Source organism: Fistularia commersonii, chromosome 2, assembly GCF_037954325.1.
Source record: "Fistularia commersonii isolate RoL2024-O1a breed Wild chromosome 2, RoL_Fcom_v1.0, whole genome shotgun sequence".
In the NCBI taxonomy this organism is placed as follows: Eukaryota; Metazoa; Chordata; class Actinopteri; order Syngnathiformes; family Fistulariidae; genus Fistularia; species Fistularia commersonii.
Window position 1 is genome coordinate 25,942,406 of NC_141285.1, and position 24,350 is coordinate 25,966,755.

A 24,350-nucleotide genomic window follows, 5' to 3' on the forward strand; every position below is an offset into this window, starting at 1 on the left:
TTCGCTGTCCGAAATCGACCCGATAATTTCTTGCTAGCTGCCGTTGTCCTCTTGTTCTGCTCGACGTCTCCATGTCAGCATCGGCGCCATCCGCCGGCGTCGGGTTATATTCGATATCGGCCGGAATCGTCCGCCAGCCGTGGAGGTCTTGGCTCGACAGGGTGAAGGGGTGGCTTGCTGCACGCCGCGGCTCCTGTTAGCCACCTTAGCTTAGCAATGACCGTTGACGCCAGAGGGCTGTTTTTTGGGAACGTGGCTGAGAAGGTAGGCAAAGGGGGCGGAGCCTGTCCGTGAAGGAAGGAGGCTGACGTTAGCATCCACGCTTTAACCCTCCTCGGTGTGCTCCGTCCTGTTTGGGGTTGATTCGACACCTGTTGCCATGGAAACCGCACCCTCAAGCGATCGTGACAGCCTTTTTCCCGAACTCCTCGAATTTTTTTTTTTTCTTGCCAAAGACTACAAAATGTTAGCCTAGCCCGTGGCTAGCTAACTATTGTGATTCGCGAACGCGTCAAGTTTGTCACTGGCTACGTTTTTGATTACATGTCATGAAGAAGCACGCAGTGGGCGGAGCCCGATACCTCGGCCCGAGACCGGTGAGCATTGATGACGGAATTTCAAAAAATCGACCTACTTTTGACCGGCTTTTGACCTCGCGAGTGCGAACCAGAAGGAAAACCGCCAACGGGTTGCACAACCGCTAGCTCGCTTAAGTTAGCTCCATTGTTGCAGCCGCCGTCGCCCCGACGGGGCAACCGCTTATTTCGGATTTGGAAAGAAGCGGCGGTAGAGAAGCGTGGGCGGCGGAGCGCACACACACACACACACACACACACACACACATACATGCACACATGCAAACAAAAGGCTTTTGCACAGCTGGCTAGCATTCAGCGTCCGCCGCAGCGGGTCAAACCAAAGCGTCCTTTTCAGAGGTTTATATATAAACAAAGGGTTTGACCCAATTTGCGGACGTATCACGGGCCGGGTGATAATGGTACGTTCCATTATTATTTATTTCTTCTACTTTTTTTTTGGTTCTTCCCAAATTATCTCTTTGGTTCCCATAACGACTTTGTGCTACAAGTTGCCTCCAGGCATGTAAATACAGCTTTGCAGTGTGTAGGTGTGTGAGTGTGTGTGTGGGTGAGTGTGTGAGTGTGTGAGTGTGTGTGAGTGTGTGTGTGTGTGTGTGTGTTCATCGTGAGCCCCCGCCATCACCGGCTGCAGCAGACTCGGAGCGCCATCTGGTGGTGAAAAGGGGAACTGCAATATAAAGTAAGTGTGTATCTGTGTGTGTGTGTGTGTTGGGGGTAATTGCGCCGTTACAAGTTAATAATTATGTAATAAAAGTGTAATAAGAGGTAAAATTAGACTACCGGTTAAAAAAAAAAGAAGAAAAGCATGAAGTTATACTTCCCTTAACAGGCGATGAAGTTAATAAAAATCACCTTCAGAGCTGCAGATTGATTAGAAAGAACCAATCGATATGATTGATAAGACCCTTCGGATGAAAAAAGAATGAGATTAAATGAGATAAAATCAATTTGAAAGATAATTGCCTTGTTAATGTTTGTGTAATAACCGATTAATAATCATTGTTATGGTGGCAAAACTTTGTTGTTCCAGGTGAAAGACTGGTTTATTGTCCAAGAAAAAAAAAAAAAAAAAAAGAAATAAAAAAAAGAGGGAAAAAACGACTGCCCTTTTTCATTTTGACCTACATTCATGAAAGTAGATGAGAGTTTTTAATTTACTTTAATTCAATAGAATATAACTTTATTAACGGTGGAAATTCTTTTGCCAAACAGCTCTAAAATTATATGCACTCACTTGAAAAATGATATTGATTTCATTTTATTTTTTTGGTTTCTTGCTGCTAGGTTTAATTTAATTTGATTTGATTTAATTTATTTTACTTTAATTTGATTTGTTGTAACTCACCGTAATTTAACTTAAGGTGAGGTAGTTTCACTTTACGTCTCTTAATTTAATGTAACAATTTAATATAATTGAAGTGAATTAAATGAAATTGAATCGAATTGAATTAATGTAATGAATTAATTGACTCAATTTAACTTAACTTATGGTAATTTAATGTCACTTTATGTATCTTAATTTAATCTAATGTAAAGATTTAATTTAATTTAATTCAATTTAATTTAATTTTATTTTACTCCATTTTATTTTATTTTATTTTATATTATTTGATGTAACTCAAGGTAATTTGGTTTCATTTTATGTCTCTTAATTTAATGTAACAATGTAATTTAATTTCACTGAATTTAATGATATTTAATTGAATTGAATTGAATTGAATTAATGTAATGAATTAATTGACTCAATTTAACTTAACTTATGGTAATTTAATTAAACTTAAGGTAATTAAACTTCACTTTATTTCTCTTAATTTGATTTAATTTAATTTGATTTAACTCAATTTAATTTAATTTAATTTAATATAACTCGATGTAATTTAACTTAAGGTAATTTAGTTTCACTTCATGTCTCTTAATTTAATGTAACAATGTAATTTAATTTAACTGAATTTAATGAAATCTAATTTAATTTAATTTAATCAATATAATGAATTAATTGACTCAATTTAATCAAACTTACGGTAATTAAATTTCACTTTATTTCTCTTAATTTAATTAATTTAATTTGATTTAACTCAATTTAATTTAATTTAATGTAACTCAATGTAATTTAACTTAAGGTAAATTAATCTGATTTAATTTAATTTAATTTAATTTAATTTAATGTAACTCAATGTAATTTAACTTAAGGTAATTTAGTTTCACTTCATGTATCTTAATTTAATGTAACAATGTCATTTAATTTAACTGAATTTAATGAAATCTAATTTAATTTAATTTAATCAATATAATGAATTAATTGACTCAATTTAATCAAACTTACGGTAATTAAATTTCACTTTATTTCTCTTAATTTAATTTAATTTGATTTAATTTAATTTAATTTAATTTAATTTAATTTAATTCCCCCGTTACCGGACGCGCATTTGAGAACCGGCGGTGATGACGGTGGGGGGGGGGGACCGGAAAGATGACGTCATCATCTTCATCGCTGCGATCATAATCTTTTTTTTTTTTTTTTTATTGTGGAGAGGGAAAAAAAAAAAAAAAAACCACCTGCGGAGTTTGCGCACTGGCGCGTCCCGGTCTTTCCACGGATAACGACGCGCGGCGCGGCGTGGAAGAGCGACGGCGCTGCGTGCACGTCTCCATCCGGGGATCTAATTGATTAATTACCCGTTGCGTGGGAGGAGGAGGAGGAGGAGAAAGAGGAGGCGGGGTGGTGGAGTTGCGGGGCGGGGTGGGTGATGGAGAACCGCACGGCGTGGGAGAATTTCACCCGCGTCCTATCCGACGTGGACGCAGACGCGGCGGTGGCGCGCAGCGGAGGAAGCGGCGGCGGCGGCGGCGGCGGCGGCGGGGGGACGCGCGTCCTCGTGGGTTGCGTGCTCTTCCTCCTCGTCGTGTCCACGCTCCTCGGGAACACGCTGGTGTGCGTGGCGGTGGTGAAGTTCCGCCACCTGCGCACCAAGGTGACCAACTTCTTCGTCATCTCGCTCGCCGTGTCCGACCTGTTCGTGGCCGTGCTCGTCATGCCGTGGGAGGCCATCACGGAGGTCACGGGCACGTGGCTGCTGGGACGCTTCTGCGGCGTGTGGATCGCCTTCGACATCATGTGCTCCACGGCGTCCATCTTGAACCTGTGCATCATTAGCGTCGACCGCTACTGGGCTATCGCTAGCCCGTTCCGCTACGAGCGCAAGATGACCCACCGCGTGGCGTTCGTGATGATCGGCGTGGCGTGGACGCTCTCCATCCTGATCTCCTTCATCCCCGTGCAGCTCGACTGGCACGGGGTGGCGGCGGCGGCGGCGGCGGCGGCGACGGCGTCCGACCCGTCCGCCGACGCCACCCGCAGCTGCGTGGCTAACCTCAACAAGACCTACGCTATCTCCTCCTCGCTCATCAGCTTCTACATCCCCGTGGTCATCATGATCGCCACCTACACGCGGATCTACCGCATCGCCCAGACGCAAATCCGCCGCATCACCTCGCTGGAGCGGGCGGCGGAGCAGGCGCAAATGGCGCCGCTACCGCCGCCGCCGCCGCCGCACAGGCCCGCCGACGAAGCCTCCCTCAAGTCCTCCTTCCGGAAGGAAACCAAAGTCCTGAAGACGCTCTCCATCATCATGGGCGTGTTCGTGTTCTGCTGGTTGCCGTTTTTCGTCCTGAACTGCGCCGTTCCCTTCTGCGACCCGCCGTGCGTCAGCGACACCACCTTCTCCGTCTTCGTGTGGTTCGGATGGGCGAACTCCTCGCTCAATCCCGTCATCTACGCCTTCAACGCCGATTTCCGCCGCGCCTTCGCCTCCATCCTGGGCTGCGGGAGGATCTGCTCCAGCAACGCGGTGGAGGCGGTGAACCTCAGCAACGAGCTGGTGTCCTACCACCACGACACCACGCTCCACAAGGAGGCGCCGCCGCCGCTGGGCGTCTGCTCCGACCACGCCCGCTTGGACGCCGAGTCGCTGGTGTCCGACGGCAACGAGAGGTTGCTGCTGCTCCCCGCCGGCGCCCGGCCGGAGGACGACCAGGAGATCTCCCTGGAGACGATCACGCCGTTCACCACCTCCGCGGCGGCGGGGATGGACGGCGGCGCTCTGATCCCGGGGCAAGTCCACCGCGGCGAGAGCTACGCCGGATTAACCCGGATTAACTAGCCGGATTAGACCCGGCTTGATCGGTTCTCGGCTCGCTCTCGATTTACGAGCTCTTGACTTTCGCGCGATGTGACCTGCTGGAACTGAGGTACCCGTTCTGATCCGGTACCCTTGTGGGTTCTGAGTCCTCCCCTGTTTCTGCCTGGGGTCTCCCCGGGTTCTTGATCTACCCGCCACGGTCCGAAAAAAAGGGGTTCATTGAAGACTGACTTTTGCCCCCCCAATGCGGATTGACAAGTGAACTTGGGTGATCGACAGGTTGCAGCCCCTCCCGGGACTCGTCGTGTAGATAATGAATGACCTGTGGTCGAGTGCCAGTTACCCCCTAGATACCCACAGAAGGTATGAATCTGATGAGAGACCTCGAGTGACCCCTTGTTAGTTGACCCTTGAGTGACCATTCGTAAGCTTGCAAATCACCTCGAACGAACCCTTGTATGCTTACGACTGATCTTGAGCGACCCTTTATTAGTTGACGACCGCTAGCTTGATGAATGACCTCGAGTGACCCTTCATTAGCCAACGAACGGCCTTGAGTGACCTATCGTGAGCTGACGAGTGACCCTCAGCGGCCCTTCGTCAAGTGACCTCTTGTTAGTTGACCCTTGAGTGACCATTCGTAAGCTTGCAAACCACCTCGAATGAACCCTTGTTAGCTGACGACTGATCTTGAGCGACCCTTCATTAGTTGACGACCGCTAGCTTGATGAATGACCTCGAGTGACCCTTCATTAGCCAACCAACGGCCTTGAGTGACCTATCGTGAGCTGACGAGTGACCTTCAGCGGCCCTTCGTCGAGTGACCCCTTGTTGGTTGTCCCTTGGGTGACCATTCGTAAGCTGGCAAATCACCTCAAACGAACCCTTGTTAGCTGACGACTGATCTTGAGCGACCCTTCATTAGTTGACGACCGCTAGCTTGATGAATGACCTCGAGTGACCCTTCATTAGCCAACGAACGGCCTTGAGTGACCTATCGTGAGCTGACGAGTGACCTTCAGCGGCCCTTCGTCGGCTGACGGGTGATCTCGAGTGGCCCTTCATTGGCTGATGAGCAACCTTCAGTGACCATTAGCTTGATGAGTGACCTCGGGTGACCCTTCGTTAGCCGACGAATGACCTTGAGTAACCACTTGATGGCTGACAAACTGCCTTGAAAGAGCCCTTGTTAGCTGACGAGTAACTCGGTGAAACCTCTCGTTAGCTGATGAGTGACCTTCAGTGACTGTGAACTTGATGAATGACCTTGAGTGACCCTTTGTTAGCGGACCAATGACCCCGAGTAACCGCTCGGGAACAATTTACTGGCTTCCTGAGACAAACGGCGATTTCAGGAGTGCAGAATCAGGCGATGGCGAGTGTTTTACGATGTTTTTTTCCGTGTGGTTCATCGTGGTTTAGCTCTTCGTGCACCTTCCCCTTTTGTTTACCGCCGAAGCTACGAGCTCTTGTCTTGCCAGAAACGGGGAAACCAAAGGGCACTCGCAGTGAAATCAGGTCTGGACTACAAGATGTTTATGAATTCATCACCACCCTTCGATGTTCCCCGCGTTCCAGCTCCCGCTTTAATATCTAGAAGAAAAAAAAAAAAAAACAGAAAGTGCACATGTTGTGTTTTGTCATCGAAACGCCAATAAAAACGAGACACGGGTTCTCCCAGGTCCAGTCTATTTGCTGGACTTTTCCTTTTTTTTTGTGCTTCACCTCGTCTCTGCTCGCTCCTTTCATCTTCAGTGGAGTTGAAACAGAAGTGAGTGGATGGAGGGATGGAAGGGGGGGAAGGTGACTCCCTGAACCCCACAGGTGTTCCTGAAAACATCACTACGTTCCTACGTGACCCCTTGGTCCTGGCAATAATTTTGTTCTACGAGGGCAAACATCTCGGTGTGGAGAAGCTTCGGCAGCCCGAGGAACTCTGAAGAAGAAAAAAAAGAAACCTTTCAAATGCAACTTGTGAGTTCTGATGGACCCTGACCCCTCCGGAAGACAAGAACATGAAGAATTTGGTGGGTGGAACCCTTGAGAGGTGAGCCTGTGTGCCAAAATGTGGAGACCCGTTGCAAATTATGGGTTCCGTCTTCCTGCAGGATGTGTTCCCGTGGATTTGATGTTCCCAGGAGCCAATCCAGTGTTCGGTGTTTCCCGGAGCCAACGTTCTCAGAGTCCCTGGAGTCAATGCTTCCAATAGGTAGGTGCTCCCGAGATTGAAAGTTCCAATACTTTGTTTTCTCCTGACTTGAAGGTTCAAGCCAGAGAACGAGCACGGTTTGATGTTCCAGTAGGTACATTTTTCCCTGAATGTTCCCGCAGGAAGATGTTCCCTTATGCCAACAGGTGGTTGTTCCCAGGGTTCAATGTTCCAATAGGTCCTTGTTCCCTTTGGTCCTTTTCCCCAGAGGCCCAATAGGTCCTCTTTTTCCAACAGGTCCTTGTCTGAACAGGTCCAATAGAACCATGTTTCAATGGGTCCTTGTTCCCAGGATTGAAATTTCCAGGTTTGAAACATTCAGTCCAGGGAACAACTTGGGTCCAATGTTTCAATTGGGAGGTGTTCCCAGTGAGAGGAGGTTCCCTGGATCCAATGTTTCGACGGGTAGGTGTTTTTTGGATTTAATGTTCCAATACGTAGGCGGTCCCACAGTTCATTTTCCAATGTGAAGAAGTTCCCTGGGTTTGATTTTCCAACACGGAGGTGTTCGCTGCTCTTTGTCCTTGCGATTAGATCGGCCAGTCAGTTCTCCCGTGGCTCCTCTTCACCATCACCGTGGCAAAATAGGTACTTGTTCCCAGGGTTCAATGTTCCAGTAGCTCCTTGATCCAATGATTGAAAGTTCCAGTAGTAAGTTGTTAATTGAACTAAACGTTCCATCTTGGGATCAAGCAGGGTTCCATGTTCTAGAGGGAAGTTGTCCCCAGTATTCAATGTTCCAATAGGTCCTTGTTCCCTGGATTCAATGTTTATATTGAAGGGATGGTGCTCCCTGGATGGAATATGCCAACAGCTCCCTGGATTCCTTGTTCCAATAGTTAGGTGTTCCCTGGTTTTAGTGATCCAACAGGTAGGTAGGTGTTCCCAGGGCTCAATGTTCCAAAGGGTACAAGTTCCCTGGATTCAATGTTCCAAAGGGTACAAGTTCCCAAGATTCAATATTCCAAAGGGTACAAGTTCCCTGAATTCAATGTTCCAAAGGGTACAAGTTCCCTGAATTCAATGTTCCAAAGGGTACAAGTTCCCAAGATTCAATATTCCAAAGGGTACAAGTTCCCTGAATTCAATGTTCCAAAGGGTACAAGTTCCCTGAATTCAATGTTCCAAAGGGTACAAGTTCCCTGGATTCAATGTTCCAAAGGGTACAAATACCCTGAATTCAATGTTCCAAAGGGTACAAATACCCTGAATTCAATGTTCCAAAGGGTACAAATACCCTGAATTCAATGTTCCAAAGGGTACAAGTTCCATGAATTCAATGTTCCAAAGGGTACAAATACCCTGAATTCAATGTTCCAAAGGGTACAAGTTCCATGAACTCATTGTTCCATCAGGAAGTTCCCTCTCTTCAATGTACCTACAGGAAGGTGTTCCCTACTCTGCGTCCTTGTGAAAAGGTGGGCAAGCCCATTCCCTTGGCTCTTCGGTTCCTCGGTGAAACAAGGGAACTGGCAGAGCACACACACACACACACACACACACACACACACACACACACTGGGACCAGGAGGTCGCTCACGTGAAAGTGATACCAAGGTAAAGATCACTTGAGCCTTATTTTGAAATCAGACACTGGCTTTTTTTTTTTTTAATATTCTCTCTTTTCGATTGCGCACACACACACACACACACACACACACACTGGTTCTACAGGTCGTGGCGTGATGTCCCAATCATCTATGTAATCAGGGAAAGAGGCGGCGACTGATTGCGGCCGCCTCTCCACGGCTTCGCTGCTGCCCGAGAAGTGGCCGCCTCTGCTCGTCCGTCAGGTCATTATCTGCTCATTGCTCACGTAAACACACGTAAGCGGGCGAGTGTGTGTGTGTGTGTGTGTGTGTGTGTTAGACGATTAGACGATGACCCTTCAGACACACGGGTTTCATCTGGATGCAGGAAATTTCTCCAACCGGTTTAAAAAGGAGGACAAAAACCCTGCAGCATGAAGGACTGACTCATCTATTTTATTTTTATTTTTATTCTTATTTTATTATTACTATTGCTATTTTATTTTTATTTTCATAATTAGAATAGAATATTCCATCAATGGTTACTAGTGCAGTAAAATCAGTTGATTATGTACAGGCAGTAAGGTATAAAAATACCAGAAAAAATAAAGAAATATAGAATTAAAAAAGGAAATTAAAATGAAGAATATAAACAATTATATTATAATTTTTAGTATCATTCTTATTATTTTATCATCATCACTTGCTATTATTGCCATTACATTACTACCATTGTTATTAGTATTGTATCATAATCAGCATTATTATCACAATTACTATTATTATTATCACTATAATCATCATCATTTTCATTTTTATTTTTATTATTCTATCGATTTATTTATTATTGTATCATCATCATTACTATGACTATTCATCTTTTTCATCAGCAGCATTCTTCCTATTTTGTATTATCAGCATTATTATCACTATCATTATTATTATTATTATCATTATTATCACCAATATTATTATCACCATTATCATTATTTTATTTTTTATTTTTTATTCATCTAATTATTATAAGGACCATTTCATGACATATTTCCCCTATTTCCCTCCTAAGTGTACTTCTCTGGGCCACCAGTAGGGTGCAGGCTGGGCCTGGCAGGTCCTGAACCACCAGGCGGCGTCCAAAAAAAAAAGACCTGATTTTGGCTTTTTTTTTCACTTATTTTGGCATTATTGAAGCATCTCCGTGGAAACGCTCTTTTGTTTCGGAGGGGGGGGGGTGTCACATGGCGTCACCGTCGGACCTCCAGTTCTCGGACGGGCGACGTCGGTAGAGGTTTGATCATCGGGTCGTCATGTCTGCATGTCGAAGTGTCCAACGTTGCTCCCGTTAGCGGCTAGCATGGCAGGTGTTAAAAGAGCTTACTAGTCGGAGGCCGTTTCCCATTCTGGCAGCCCTTGTTACCATGGCAACCAAGGTGACAGGCCCTTTCCTGGAGGGGGGGTTGTAGTCAACCTCTTGGCCAGTCGCCTCTGAGTCTCACATGTTAGCCTAGCATGGTTAGCCAGTTGTATCTGTTTGCTCTGTAAGGTAGTCCCAAGCATACTCCAAAGTACTCTATTCGACACTATGACTTATGATAAAACAACAAAATGTTAAAATGAATGAGGTGCCGCTGCAGCCAGAACTATTTAAAAAAAAAAAGGGTTAAAGCCCATCACACCCAAAGAAAATAGAAAATTTGGGTAGTTTTTTTGGTGTAATGATGCCAAAATGAAACTCTACAAAATGGCTTGTGGACACATTTGTCAACCCATTGGCAAGTCGCCTCTGAGTCTCACAAGTTAACCTAACATGACGGTTAGCCAATTGTATGTGTTTGCTCCATAAGGTAGTCCCAAGAATGCTCCAAGTACTCCAACCAGATGTTAAAATAGCTGAAGCGGCAATGGAGACGGAACTACTTCTCTAAAAAAACATGTTCTTCTGACTTGAGCCCATCGCATCCAACCCCCCCTTCGTCTCTTCGTATCATTCCGGCCGAAAAACGGAACAGTGCCAAATTCCCTTGGGAAGGAGTTGCTGAAACGGAACTACAAAATGGCCGCCGTCCCCATCTTTTGTTCCCTGACGCGCAGATTTTTGTCTTACGGAATCAGCTAGAACCCATGCGATCGGCGTCCAACGCTGGCGCCCCAGGGGCAACCCCTCAACTCCCCCTACTCGCAAGTACCTCTTCTTCTTGAAAGGTATGGATTTTCTCTGCAGGTTGCCGCTTAGTACTCAGCGTGGACTTGGGAGGGGGGGGGCGCTTGGACCCGCTGCCCTTCTAATCTGAGCAGCAAGGGACTGTCAAAATTAGCCTCGGTTGCGCCGCGTGATGACGCCGTCGCCGAAGAACAAGAAGAAGGAGGAGATTTCGGTACTCTCGGTGTCCGGGATTTACTTGCCGATCTCCGAATGTGTAGTTCGTGGGATGAAAAACTAGGAGGAATCCCCATCTCTTCCCTGCACCTCGCTTGGATAGAGGAGAACGTCGGCCATTCATGGCCTCCTGGCCGGCGAGATGGAGAAGCCCCGCCTTCTAGGGACCAAAAACAAGTGAATTGAACAGTTCTTGGTCTGTTTACCGTTCTTCGCCCGGAGGGGGGTTATTTTTATTTTGGCAGCGTGTGATTGGGTGGGTTGGGGTCGAGGGGACGGGGGGTGGGGGGGTCGGCGAGGCCGCCCGCCGGGGCCACATCAAGCCTGAAAGGGAAGGAGCCGGGTGGCGAAGGCAGGGAGTCGGCGGGGGGTTAAGCCGTGACCCAGATTCCTCGCCGGTCTTTGTCCCGCGGTGGACGATGAGGGACCCTCTCTTTAGGGACGAGGCGTTCGCGGACATAAACGCGACCGCGAGCGCCTCGTCCCCCCTCCTTGCGACCCCTTGCCCGGCCTCCAGGTGCGCATGACCTTCCCTAATTGCGGCTAAACGGTATGAAAACAAAGACGTCCGAAGGAATGGTAGCCTAGCGTCTGAATTGGGACGTTTTTTCGAGTCCGAAAAGTCCTGGCAGATCCCGACTCCCGTTGTCAATGAGTATCAGTCGTTGTTCCAGCTGATCGATTGATTGATTGATAGCGATTGATCCCCTGGAACCGCGGTGAAGGTTGGAATGGGCCGGGGACAGGCTAGGAATAAGGAGGGAGGAAGCATCCGGAATGCTAATGGCGAAGGCGCTAGAAGATGCTGGGAAAGGCTTTTTTTAAGTGTGTGTATGTGTGTGTGTGTGTGTGTGTGTGTGTGTGTGTGTGCGCACCTTCAAACATTCTTCTGCTTCACATGTAAAGAAACATTATTGATCTGCGACGACTCGACATCAAGGAAGTCCAAAAAAGGGGTCTTGGTGTTGGAGTGAAGGGAGCATGTTGGGGTCAAAATCGCTTCGCCCCCAAAAAATCTAGATGTTTTCCAGAATAAGGGAGGGCCTCTGTGGAGCAAAGACCTGGAGAACCTCCTGTTCCAGAGGCATCTGTCAGGAGACAATGTGGTTCACCGTCCTAATAGTGAACTTTGACCTGTGGAAGTCTAACAGAAGTCAATGCTACAAGCTAATTGCGGCACATTTCATGTGCCCGCTCTCCTGTTTGGGTTCTCCAGGTTCTCCTTCTTGGGTTCTCCATATTCTCCTTCTTGGGTTCTCCAGGTTCTCCTGTTTGGGTTCTCCAGGTTCTCCTGTTTGGCTTCTCCATGTTCTTCTGTTTGGGTTCTCCATGTTCTCCTTCTTGGGTTCTCCATATTCTCCTTCTTGGGTTCTCCAGGTTCTCCTGTTTGGGTTCTCCATGTTCTTCTGTTTGGGTTCTCCATGTTCTCCTTCTTGGGTTTTCCATATTCTCCTTCTTGGGTTCTCCAGGTTCTTCTGTTTGGGTTCTCCAGGTTCTCCTTCTTGGGTTCTCCAGGTTCTCCTTCTTGGGTTATCCAGGTTCTCCTGTTTGGGTTTTCCATGTTCTCCTTCCTGGGTTTTCCAGGTTCTTCTGTTTGGGTTTTCCATGTTCTCCCTCTTGGGTTCTCCAGGTTCTTCTGTTTGGGTTCTCCAGGTTCTCCTTCTTGGGTTCTCCATATTCTCCTTCTTGGGTTCTCCAGGTTCTCCTGTTTGGGTTTTCCATGTTCTCCTTCTTGGGTTCTCCAGGTTCTTCTGTTTGGGTTCTCCATGTTCTCCTGCTTGGGTTCTCCATGTTCTTCTGTTTGGGTTCTCCAGGTTCTCCGTCTTGCTCCAGAAGTCCACAAACAGTCAGCAGTCTAAATTGTCCACAGAGTTAAATGAGTGCTTGATTGACAGCTGACTGGTCCATATTAAGCCCCGCCTCTCGCCCCAGCGACAACCATGATTGGCTCCAGAACCAACGTGACCCTGAATACAGGATAAATGGAGTAGAAATTGAACATATAGAACATGTGAGAATAAATGAATGAATGCTCTTTGTCACACACACACACACACACACACACACACACACACACACACACACACACACACACACACATGCTCTAGCAGGCGGTAGACTAAGGGAGGGGTCCTTGGTTTTGGGTGGGCAGTTCCTTGCATCCTCCGCCTCCTCTTTTATCCCCGTCTTCTCCCCCTCTTTTATCCGAGCGCCGCCAGCATTCTCCCAGCGACTCAGGGCCGAGGAGCGTCACATGGTAAGACCCCGCCGGACGCTAACTCTTTGACACCTCGCTAACGGAAAAAACAAGCCAGGAATTAGCCGGATCCATCCGGACGGAGGTGCGCTTTCGCGGACGAAGGGTGGATGTCGAGGGAGGATGGAGGTTCCAGGGAAGAAGGGAGGGGCGAAGGTTGGGGGGTATTTTTGTTTTGGTGCCTTTGTTTTCCATCCTCTAGGAATTTGGGGGTAAAGCTACCCATTGTACTTCTTCTAACAGTTGTCCTCCTCGGTATGATGGTGCCGTTGTAGGTGTAAACGGGGAAATACACTTGCGGTTCGATACCAACGCGGTGCAAATACTTGGTATTTCACCCAAAAGTACACAGCACCTCCCCACATGGTAGTAATGAACCGGTATTTCCTTTAGTACACGGGTCGGTTAGCGGATCACGTGGGGGTTCCTGCTGATTCCTCAGCATTCTTTGTCCTCCGCAGAAGCCAGAAGCCGTGTCTCCATCCAAGCCAGAGTTTTCGACACCCCTGATTGGCTCAGGGACCCCTCTGTACCCTCCCCGCCCCACCCCGGGGTAATCCTCAGATCCCATCATCCGTCGGTCACGGTCGAGGCCTCCGCGATTGGCCCCCCGTTTTTTTTTTTTTTTTTTTTGCGAATTGTTGATTTGCATCGCTGAGAGGCTATGTTCTGGGTGGAACTCCCCCCCTGACCCATGGAGGAGGTTCAGATCCACGCAGGTGCACCTTCCGAGATGAAGACCGACCCTGGGTACTCCAACTTGGCCAATAGTCCACCACAACTCCGCTTAAATTCACACTTGGTTTTCAACTTTCCCCAAATCCCCAAATATCTATCTACCTATCCGCCCATCCACATACCTGACTACCTTCCTACCATCCCTCCATCCATCCCTCCATCCCTCCTATTCATGTATGCCTTCAGGGTTGACAGGTGATGGATGGTCCTGGAGAAGAGCTTTCCTCCTCTCCTCTCATTCCGTCACTCCTCTTCCTCTTCATCTCCTGCCACACAAACCTTCATGAGCGTCCGACCTCTTTTGTCGTGTGTGTTTTTGTGAGTGTGTGTGTGCGCCGGCACACAATATTAAAGTAATCTCCAGTTCATTATGATCTGTGTTAGCTTAAATAAACGCCGAAAGCAAATATATAATGGACTAACCCCCTTGTCTTTGGAATCCAGCCCCCCTTCCCTCTCTTCCCTTCTTACCCCCCACTCCCACTCCCACTCCCACTCCCACTCCACCCCAATCCTGCCCTCCCACCCCATTGTTTGATAGCTACACGTCCGGTCTGGACTCTTCGCGGGGGAGCGTTTCTGACGCTCGGCTGGGCTTCAATGAGCCCCCCGTTCCTCCCTGCGCTCAAGGGTCCATTGTCGGTTTCAAACAGCCATGTGTCATGGCGCTCTCTGACACCCCCAGAGGGAGTGGGGGGGTCGAGTGGGGGGTTTGGTGTGGGTTGGGTAGTGGGCGGGTCACTGATTCTACAGGAAGGCAGCGCCTCTTTGAATATCATTAAATCAACACCACGTTGACAAGCTCTCGGTTTCTTTTCTCTTCTTGTCGACCTCGAGGTGCTACGTGATGTCCGATGGATGCCACAGGATCAATCTGTCAAGATGGACCCACTGACTGGTTGGGCTACAGTTTGGTTGGACTGAAGTCTTGTTGGGTTGAAATCTTAGGCTGAAAGTCTTCTCTGAACCAAATTATGGTTGGGCTACATTTAGGTTTGGCAAAAGTCTTGGGCTAAAGTTTGGTTGGGCTTCTGTCTTGTTGGGTTAAAATCTTAGTCTCACAGTCTTCTTGGCACTAAAGTCTGGTTAGGCTACACTTAAGTTTGGTTAAAATCTTAGGCTGAAAGTCTTCTTTGAACCAAAGTGTGGTTGGGCTACACTTTGGTTTGGTGAAAGTCTTGGGCTAAATAATGGTCAGACTAAAGTTTGGTTAGGCTAACATCTTGTTGGGTTAAAATCTTGGTCTCAGAGTCTTCTTGGAACTAAAGTCTGGTTGGGCTAAAGTCTTGGGCTTAAATCTTGGGCTTGGGTAGTGGGTAGGTCACTGATTCTACAGGAAGGCAGTGCTTCTTTGAATATCATTAAATTGACGCCACTCTGACCCACGTTGACAAGCACTTAGTTCCTTCTTTTTGTCAACCTCGAGGTGCTACTTGATGTCTAAAGGATGCCAAAGAAATAGTCTCGGGGGAAAGTCAGTGAAGATGGACCCGCAGTCTGGTTGGGCTACACTTTAGTTTGGCTAAAGTCTTGGGCTACAGTTTCGTTGGGCTAACATGTTTTGGGGTTAAAATCTTAGTCTCACAGTCTTCTCGGCACTAAAGTCTGGTTAGGCTACACTTTGGTTAAAATCTTAGCCTGAAAGTCTTCTTGTAACCAAAGTGTGGCTAGGCTACGCTTTGGTTTGGCTTAAGTCTTGGGCTATAGTTTGGTTGGAATAACGTGTTTTGGGGTTAAAATCTTTAGCTGAAAGTCTTCCTTGAAATAAACTGCAGTTTGGGTGGGCTAAAGTCTTGGGCTGAAGGTCTTGTGGGAACCAAAGTTTGCATAATTTATAAAGTTTACAGAGTATTACAAGTCTTTCTCTGTTCTAATATTTTGTATTTCTTTTCTCTGCAGTCAGTCACCATGAGCGTCCTGCCGTGCAGCCTCCTCTTCCTTCTCCTCTGCCTGCCCCTCCTTGCTGAGACTAAGCGCCAGTCTGGTCAAGGGAAGCCCGACAAACCCCGTCAGCCTTTGCCGTCGCCCCTGCCGACCCGGAAGGCAAGGAACCGCTCAGTGCCGGGCTCCGGCGAGCTGAGCACCAAGGAGGGGCACCGGTGCACGTGGCAGACATCTGGCGAGGGCCTGGTCAGCCTCCTGGTGAATTGCAGCATCGAGACCCTTGGGGAACAGCAGAGGTGAGGAAACCGTCCGGGTCGAACTGAAGTACCGGAGTCGTACTTACTTGCCTCACTTGACTCCGGAGCTTCGAGGTCACGAGCTTCTGCGATACTTGTTTACTAGTGTACACCAAATGTCCACTAGTGTACTAGAGATACTAGAGGTACTAGATCCTTGTGTCAAAACTGCATTTGAGACCCCTTAGCAAAGGGCATACATAGCAGTAGCATCTAGAAGTCGCCCCCATCCGTTGCATGTGGTATAAAACAGGAAGCTGCGAAGAAGTTCAGTCTGGATCTCTGCAAATCGGAAAAGGTGTCCCTCAGGGTTCCATCCAGGGGCCTCTTCTGTTGGTACAAATGTTATCTCCTTGGAAGTGGTCAACCACGATGCGTTACCGAAGCAGCAACATCCGGACTCCAACGACTTGTCATTGTATTCGTTAACGGAGGAAGGTGGCCCTCCTTTTTTTTTTTTTGTCCTTCACCAGATACTGGTGCCGCTACGCCGGCAAGCCGGACCTCTGCCCGGCGTACGGCCTGAAGTCCAGCCAGTACTGGAAGCAGCTGGTGGGCAAGCTGAAGAAGAGGCCCAACGCCTGCGAGGGCGAGAAAGTGCTGAAGGCCAAGACCTGCAAGAAGGCGCCGTCCGAGGCCCACATGAAGCTAGCCCAGCGTAGCGGCGAGGAGGAGCGGCGAGGCGGCAAGGAAGGGGCCAGGAGGCGGGGCCTGACGGCCGGCACCGAGAAGAAGAAGAAGAAGGAAGAGGAGGAGGTCGAGAAGAAGGAGGACAGGACTGGGTTGGAGGAAGAAGAGGACGAAGAAGGAGTGCTGAACGACATGGCGCCGGTGCAGAGCTACTGCGGCGAGGGTTGGCACTCCGTCTGCTCCTTCTTTGTCAAGTTTTTCGAGGGGTGATCAAGTTCACGATCTTAGAAGAAACCAGCGAAATTTGGTGAATTTGTAACACGACTTCCTGTCGTTTTTACGCATTTGTAAACCGTAATTAAGTAGCAAACGTGCTTTCGGCTTTTAGGATGTAAGCTAACACCAAGGGATCAGGCAAACTTGATGAAACTTTTTTTTAAAACATTTAAAATTACACTGTAATAATGTGACAATAGATAGTTGTTTTCTTTTTTTAATGAGCTGAATTTGTAAGAAGTATCCGTGAGATGTAAATGAACTCTTAGAGCCGCTGTGTGTTTTAGATGAAGGCCTGTATTTCTCTGTTTTTTCAAAAATATCATTTTATTGATTAAATTCATTTTTTTTTATTTTTTCTTATTTATGTTTATTTCATTCTAATTCAACCTCATTCTACCCTGGTATTTTATTTTGTTTTTCAAATTTATTTTAATTTGATTTTATTTCATTTAATAATACTGAATATGAACACTTTTGTTATTTAATTTAATTTTATTTTTTGTTTTATTTTTCTTTTCAATTTTTAGGCCACTTTTCATTTATTTATTTCTTTATTCTTTTCTCAATTTTTTTTTTACTTCTATTCTTTTTCATTTAACTTGATTTTATCTTATTATTTCAATGTACTTTTTAATAGGATATTTCTTTGATTTTACTTTATTTTATTCTTCATTTGAATTTATTTTATTTTTTCCCAATTTAATGTCACATTATTTTTCCTTTCTATTTTATTTTACTTCATTCTATTTTTCATTTGGATCTATTTTAATTTATTTTTCATTTCAATTTATTTTATTCTATTTTTCAAATTTAATTTAATTTCATGTTATTTTTCCCTTTTATTTTATTTTATTTTATTTTATTTCATTTCCCCCCCTTACTATAGGAACCGACAGTTGCTGTATTTTTAAAAAGAAATAAACATGCATTGTTTTTCCATTGTGACGGATACACACCTTCACTGCTGCCGGCATCGAGAGACAAACGCACGCACACACACACACACACACACACACACACACACACACACACACACACACACACACACACACACACACACACACACATAGCTGAATTTAGTGACATTTTAAATTTCCTTTTTTTCATCCGCCATCCCTCCCTCCACCTGGAAAATGTGTGTTTTATTTCTTCCTTCAAAGAAAAAGAAGAAAGCGGTGTGTACGAACGGCGTGCGCTGCAGGTAAAAGGAGGTATGGCGTCGTAGCATGTGAGGGGGCGCCGCCGCCATTTTGGATTTTGGCGTCTTCGCCACGGGAGGCGAGTGTGTGTGTGTTTAGCAAACTAAAATTCGCCTGTTTATTCTAAATCCGAAGTTTGCCATGGAGGAAACATGGCCGCCATCTTGGGCGCGGGTGGCCGCCATCTTGCTAGTGGCTGGTGTGTGTGTGTGTGTGTGTGTGTGTGTGTGGATGTGTGGATATTTTGAATTTGACCACTGGATGGCGGGGAAGGGGGAGGAATACACGCCATATTTGAATCATCATGCATTTATTAACCACTGGCGGGACGACGTCCTCCATAGGAGGTGTGTGTGTGTGTGTGTGTGTGTGTGTGTGTGTGTGTGTGTGTGTCGCTCAGTATGCCGGTCGGCTTCCCTGCCGCTTTAAAAATAGAGCGTCAAACTATGTGCTGGAACCATTCCTGGTGTTGGAAGCGTCAGGAGAAGCTGTGCGGCCTCTCTGCAGTTGCCATGCCAACTGCCCAGCGTGTGTGTGTGTGTGTGTGTGTGTGTGTGTGTGTGTGTGTGTGTGCATTGTAAGCGGGATGTATAGCAGTTTGGCAGGATGTTTAATGTAGCTTTTGTTAATAGGGGTTGTTGGCGCCTTATTCGAGTGTGTGCATTGAACACACACACACACACACACACACACACACACACACACACACACAAACACACATGGATACCAGATTTTCCCAAGATCGGAGTGCGTTCGTCCATATTTTGGGGTTTTAGCACAAGTGTTAGCGCAAGTGTTAGCACGAGGCCCATCAGAAGAACTCCCTTCAGAAAAGAGCCATTTCTGGAAAAAGCACCTCCAGGTGACAAGTTCAGATGGCAGAAGACAGCGGATCCACATCTAGCCAGGACCGGATGGACCTTCTCGTCACTTCGGCATCAGTTATTCCCGGCTGAGGTGTGAGATCACCACGCCACAAGGCAGGAAGTAGTTCCCCTTAGGTGGAAATGGTTAATTCCATGCTCAAGCATTCTGTTGTGCTGATCCTACACTGAGGGTCGGGGTGAGAGGCCGTTAGCCAATCACAAAGGGCGAGAGGCGGGGTTTGACATGGATAGGTCACCTGTCAATCAACAGATCCACGTGCACATCGAGAACATGGAGAACCCACTCACTGTTCGTGGATACTCAGATATTGAAATGCTCAAATATTCAGATACTCCTATATTTAGGGTACTTTGGTATTCAGATACTCCAACCTTTAGATACCAACGCATTCATATACTCCAATCTTTAGGTACTTATATATTCAGATATTCAGATACTCTGACACTCCAATACTAAGATACTCATATGTTTAGAGACTCTAATATTTAGATATTCAAATATTCAGATACTCCACTATTTAGCTACTTGTATATGAAGATATTCAGATACTCAGATACTCCAATATTATGGTAGTACTATGTTCAGTGACTCAGATACTAATATAATCAGATATTCCAATATTAAGATACTTATATATTTAGATACTCCAATACTTAGATACTCAAATAGTCACTTACTGCAATATTTAGATTCTCATATATTCAGATACTCAGACACTCCGATACTCCAATATTAAGTTACTCCTGTATTCTGTTACTCAGATACTAATGTATTCAGATACACCAATACTTAGATACTCAAATATTCACTTACTGCAATATTTAGATAGTCAAATATTCAGTTACTGCAATATAGATACTCGTATATTCAAATACTCCACTACTCAGATACTCAAATATTCAGATACTCCAATATTTAGATATCCAAATCAAAGAAAACTCAAAAGAAAGAAAAAAGAAAAAAGAAAAACAGACAGGGAAAAAAAATCATGGAATGAAAATTGAAATAAAAACAAAATGGAAAAAAAATTAAAAATAAAGAAAAATCTAAGAGAGAACGATAAGAGGTCGATAGATAGATAGATAGATAGATAGATAGATAGATAGATAGTACACACAGTATCGGACTGAAGTACTCCTGAGTACTTGTATAAGTAGTAGTAACGTAGTAACGTAGTAACTAAGTCAGACTTTCCCGCTGTTCCTCGGTTGACCGCTAGAGGGCGCTGTTGCACCGCTGAGGTACTCGATTACATCCAGCTCCTGAAATGAGATGAGAAAAAATAATATACATAAAAAAATGTAGTGAAATTAAATTGAATAAAAATGAATTTAAAAATAAATACATGACAAAAATAAAATGAAATCAAAACAAATTAGATAGAATTAAAGTATTCTAACTTTAACTGAAATAAAATGAGGTCATGTCAAATAAATTGAATTAAAATAAAATTAGACTGAAAACAATGAAAAATAAAAATGAAATGAAATCAAAGTGAAAAAATGTACATAAAATAAAATAAAAAATAAGATGTTAAATAAAACAAAGAATAAATAAATTAAAATAAAATAAAAAATAAAAAAATAAAATAAAGTAAAGTGAGAGGTAAAATGAACAAGCAAACTAAACATAAAAAGATAGTCATTTATTTTACAATATTGTCTAAATAATTATAAAGTAATTGTCCCCTATTCAAGGGTACATTGAATCTATATAAATGCAGTACACAGCCTTGACAGAAGTACAAATAACCAAAATAAGATAGGAAATTACGCAGGACAATGCAATCATTCCATGATTGTGCCAGTCATGTTTAATTAAAATGTTGTAATTGCTGTTCCTTCAAGCACCTTAACAGGATAATTACTGATTTATTTACTGTAAAAAAAAAGAAATATCAGATCATAGAAAAAACAAAACTATAAGACTAAAAAGAGCGAGAGATTAAAATAAGAAATAAACGGCTGCATGATCACGACGTTAGCACATGGAGATGAAAGGATTGTGTGTGTGTGTGTGTGTGTGTGTGTGTGAAAGGTGGGAGATGAAACAGCTGACACACGTTGCATCATAACCCACTTTTCTCATCCAAAGGTCGGGACAGGCGACTCGTCCGACACCCGTCGCCTCTGCAATAAATGGGTTTTTAAAGAGTTTGGCTACTTATTTACTTTGAAGGAGGAAGAGGAGGAAGACAAATCCTGACCTGCTGGAGAAAAAAAAATCAGGTCGAACCTGATCGGAAAGTTTTTTTCATTTTCTCAAAGGAAAGGTTTACCTTTTAGCACCAGGTTCTGCAAAATACAGCAATAACAAAAAAAAATGGCCGCCTAATTAAAGATGGCCCCAAGGCTAATTTGATGTTAAATAACATCAGAAAAAAAAAAGGAAAAGAAAAAAAGAAAAAAAAGATTTTTTTTTTCGAAATAGGAGGAAAAATGGAAAAAAAGAAAAAAAAAAATTAAAAAAATATTAAAAGAAAAGTTCAAAAAGAAAAGAGAAAAAAAAGAAAAAAAATATTATTTTCACTCTGAATTGTTCAAAAATGAATAAAAATTGATTCATAAATATTTATCTAAAAATACTTTTTATGAATTGAAAAAAAATATAAAAAGTGTTTAATAAAATCATAATATTTACATCAGATTATCAGAGCTCTAAATGAATAAGATTTAATTAAGATGATTATTAGTATGAGTTATCAGTGTCCCCTGGATATGAGTGTGTTCTCAGCCCGTCCACTAGGGGGCGCCAGTGAGCACAAAGTTACATAACGGCCCCTGTGGACCCGAGCGGACAGCTGATAATACCGAAACAGGCCGTACCCTTTCAGTGTGTGTGTGTGTGTGTGTGTGTGTGTGTGTGCGGCTCCAGACTGACACACTGGAATGGGCGCCCAGACGTTGGCCATCGACGTTCCTCCGAGGGCCTCCTCGTGGCTCCGCCCACTCCTCCTTCTATTTCGGGTTCCACCAATGACCTTGACCTTCTAAATAGAGAGATAGATATTCAGATACTCAGTCACTCAGGTATTCAGTTACTCAGATATTTAAACATTCAGTCTTATGATATTATGATATTCAGATATCAAGATACATGCATACACTGATACTCAGATAAGATACTAAGATATTCAGGTACTCAGATACATGCATACTCTGATACTCTGATATTCAAATACTCAGAAATGTACACTGATATTCAGATACTTACCCATCCAGATACTTGGATACTCAGATTAGTACAATCTGATATTCAGATGCTTAGACATCCAGATACTCATATTTAAACACTCAAATACTAGTGTATATATGTACATTTATATTCAGATACTTAAAGATCCAGATATTCAGATACTCAAATATTCAAATACTCATATATATATATATATATATATATATATATATGTACACTGATATTTTATTTAATACTTTTTAAAAAATCTTCCTTCAGCTGCAGGGACTCTTCAAATCTTTGCACTTAAGACCTTAAAACACTTTCTAACCTTGACTTTGAGACTTTATAGTTTTTATTTGTATTTCTTACCCCCCCCCCCTTTTTTTTTTTTACTGTTTATACAATTTCCTACTATTATTTATTATTGTTATGTTTCACTTGAAACTCTGGCACAACAGTTTCCTCGGGATAAATAAAGTTGTTCTTATTCTTATTCTGATACTTTGACATCTAGATGCTCAGATTTTCATATAATCAAATACCAGGTATTCAGATATCTGATGTCAGGAGAAGATTATATACATATAAATATATATAAAGTATATGAATGTATACATATGGCGCTAGTGAGGAAGTACCCATTTGCCCATCTGAGTACATTGGGCCATTTGAGTACCTTGGGTCTTCTTCCCCCAGCGAGCCCTTGGTGGTCCTTGGTTCCACAGGAGGAGGTTGAATGTTGGACCAAAGTGAACCCGCCGTCCTCAAACGAGGACATTTTTTTTTTTCTTTTTACGATGTGTTGCGGTGAGACGGAGAACATCTGAAGATAAGATCCGGAGAACAGATTTACGAGGGCACGTTCTGTCTGGTCATACTCGAACCCGACGTGGAGGTGGGTTCTTTTGCCTTCCGCTATTTGTTACAGCCGTGACCTTATGTAGCCTGCGGTAGAATTGCTAGCAATGCTACGGGTGTCCATTTAGCGGAAGGGTGACGACAACGCTGGGCTTTGCTAGGTTCACGGGAACTTCTCCGCTCCCCTGCAATTGTAGGTTCTCCGGGAAGCTCTCACCGAGCAGGCCTAACGCTGGCTAATGCTAAATGCTAATGTTGTAATATTTATGATAGAAATGATGCGATTCGCTTTCCAAATTAAGAACAGATCCCTTTTGTTGCTGCTGCTGCTGCACGCAGCAGTTAGAAGCTAATGTGTTTCCACCGGCAAAGGCGCTAGATGTGATAGCGGTGAGCTCCTTGCTAGCTGCAAGCTTCTTGCTACCCGACACGTTTGATCTGCCTGCAGCGCAGAACACGTTTGACATCTGCCTCTATTTCGGGAAAGGATGTATACTCTGGGCTGACCAGCCGCCCGAATGATCCCCAAATAGGATATATATCAGGTGTTGGCAGCAAATATAGATGCTACTCCGCTTGGATCTACAACATAAACATACGTCCTTCCCTGAAGTTGTCGCATCCTCTGCACACTCAAGTGTTGTAACAACGATCTCCTCCTCCTCACTTGATCAATTCGAGCTAAAAGCTAGCTTGAAAACGATTAAGCCCTTCTTAGCATAATAAGTAGGCGCAGGTGTTTGCTCTTGTGGTGACTCAAGCATACCGAAACGGTAGCCTTCCTATCAGTCAACTCTATACCTGCGAGGATTCTGCCGTTTGCCGACAAACAATGACTCTGCCGAGATGATTCGGGCGGAATCCTGGCTCCAGTAAGTCCATGAACTCAGGAGACCAGAAGGCACAGCTGTTGACAGCTCAATCCTCTGGCAAATACCGTGGCCGCGGCCAGCCGGGTGTCCGATGCTACAATCCGGAAGAGGCACCTTGGGAGGAGCGAGCCAATGGGCTGCTCCCGTTCTGCCCCAATACTTTAGGATTCAGTCCCCATCCTGAACAAATATCCTAACCTGCGCCTTGGTGCTCTTTATCTTCTACCATCCCGGCCTCAGAACTCATTGGTGAAAATGCCGGGCTATGGCGCCATCAAATCCAGGCTCTGTTGAAAACAAAGCTCGACTTATCAGTCACAGCTGCAGCATCATGACAATGGTGCTTTTAACTATCTAGGCTAACTTAGCTAACAATCTCCACCAGTGTGTTAAATGTTGATGTCCTGCAAAGTCGTTGC

At 44.7% G+C, this 24,350-nt stretch overlaps 2 protein-coding genes and 1 long non-coding RNA gene across 3 annotated transcripts; 2 read left to right on the plus strand and 1 right to left on the minus strand.

Moving 5' to 3' along the window:
• The first annotated feature begins 3,469 nt into the window (after positions 1 to 3,469).
• Positions 3,470 to 4,759, plus strand: LOC147236856 (D(1C) dopamine receptor-like). Its single transcript, XM_086163066.1, has one exon. It carries the CDS (start codon positions 3,632 to 3,634, stop codon positions 4,757 to 4,759), a length of 1,128 nt encoding a protein of 375 aa, XP_086019192.1. The 5' UTR covers positions 3,470 to 3,631.
• Positions 4,760 to 12,975: 8,216 nt separating this feature from the next.
• Positions 12,976 to 17,882, plus strand: fgfbp3 (fibroblast growth factor binding protein 3). The gene is made up of 3 exons (XM_086162731.1): positions 12,976 to 13,110; positions 15,748 to 16,028; positions 16,502 to 17,882. The coding sequence occupies exons 1-3, from the start codon at positions 13,108 to 13,110 to the stop codon at positions 16,926 to 16,928; spliced, it is 711 nt and encodes a 236-aa protein (XP_086018857.1). The 5' UTR covers positions 12,976 to 13,107; the 3' UTR covers positions 16,929 to 17,882.
• A 1,369-nt stretch (positions 17,883 to 19,251) lies between these two features.
• On the minus strand, positions 19,252 to 24,097 carry LOC147236858 (uncharacterized). Its single transcript, XR_015107345.1, has 4 exons — positions 23,883 to 24,097; positions 22,878 to 23,024; positions 21,905 to 22,013; positions 19,252 to 20,286 (listed from the first exon to the last, which is right to left on the minus strand). It is a non-coding gene; the product is annotated as an uncharacterized LOC147236858 (long non-coding RNA).
• Positions 24,098 to 24,350: the final 253 nt, after the last annotated feature.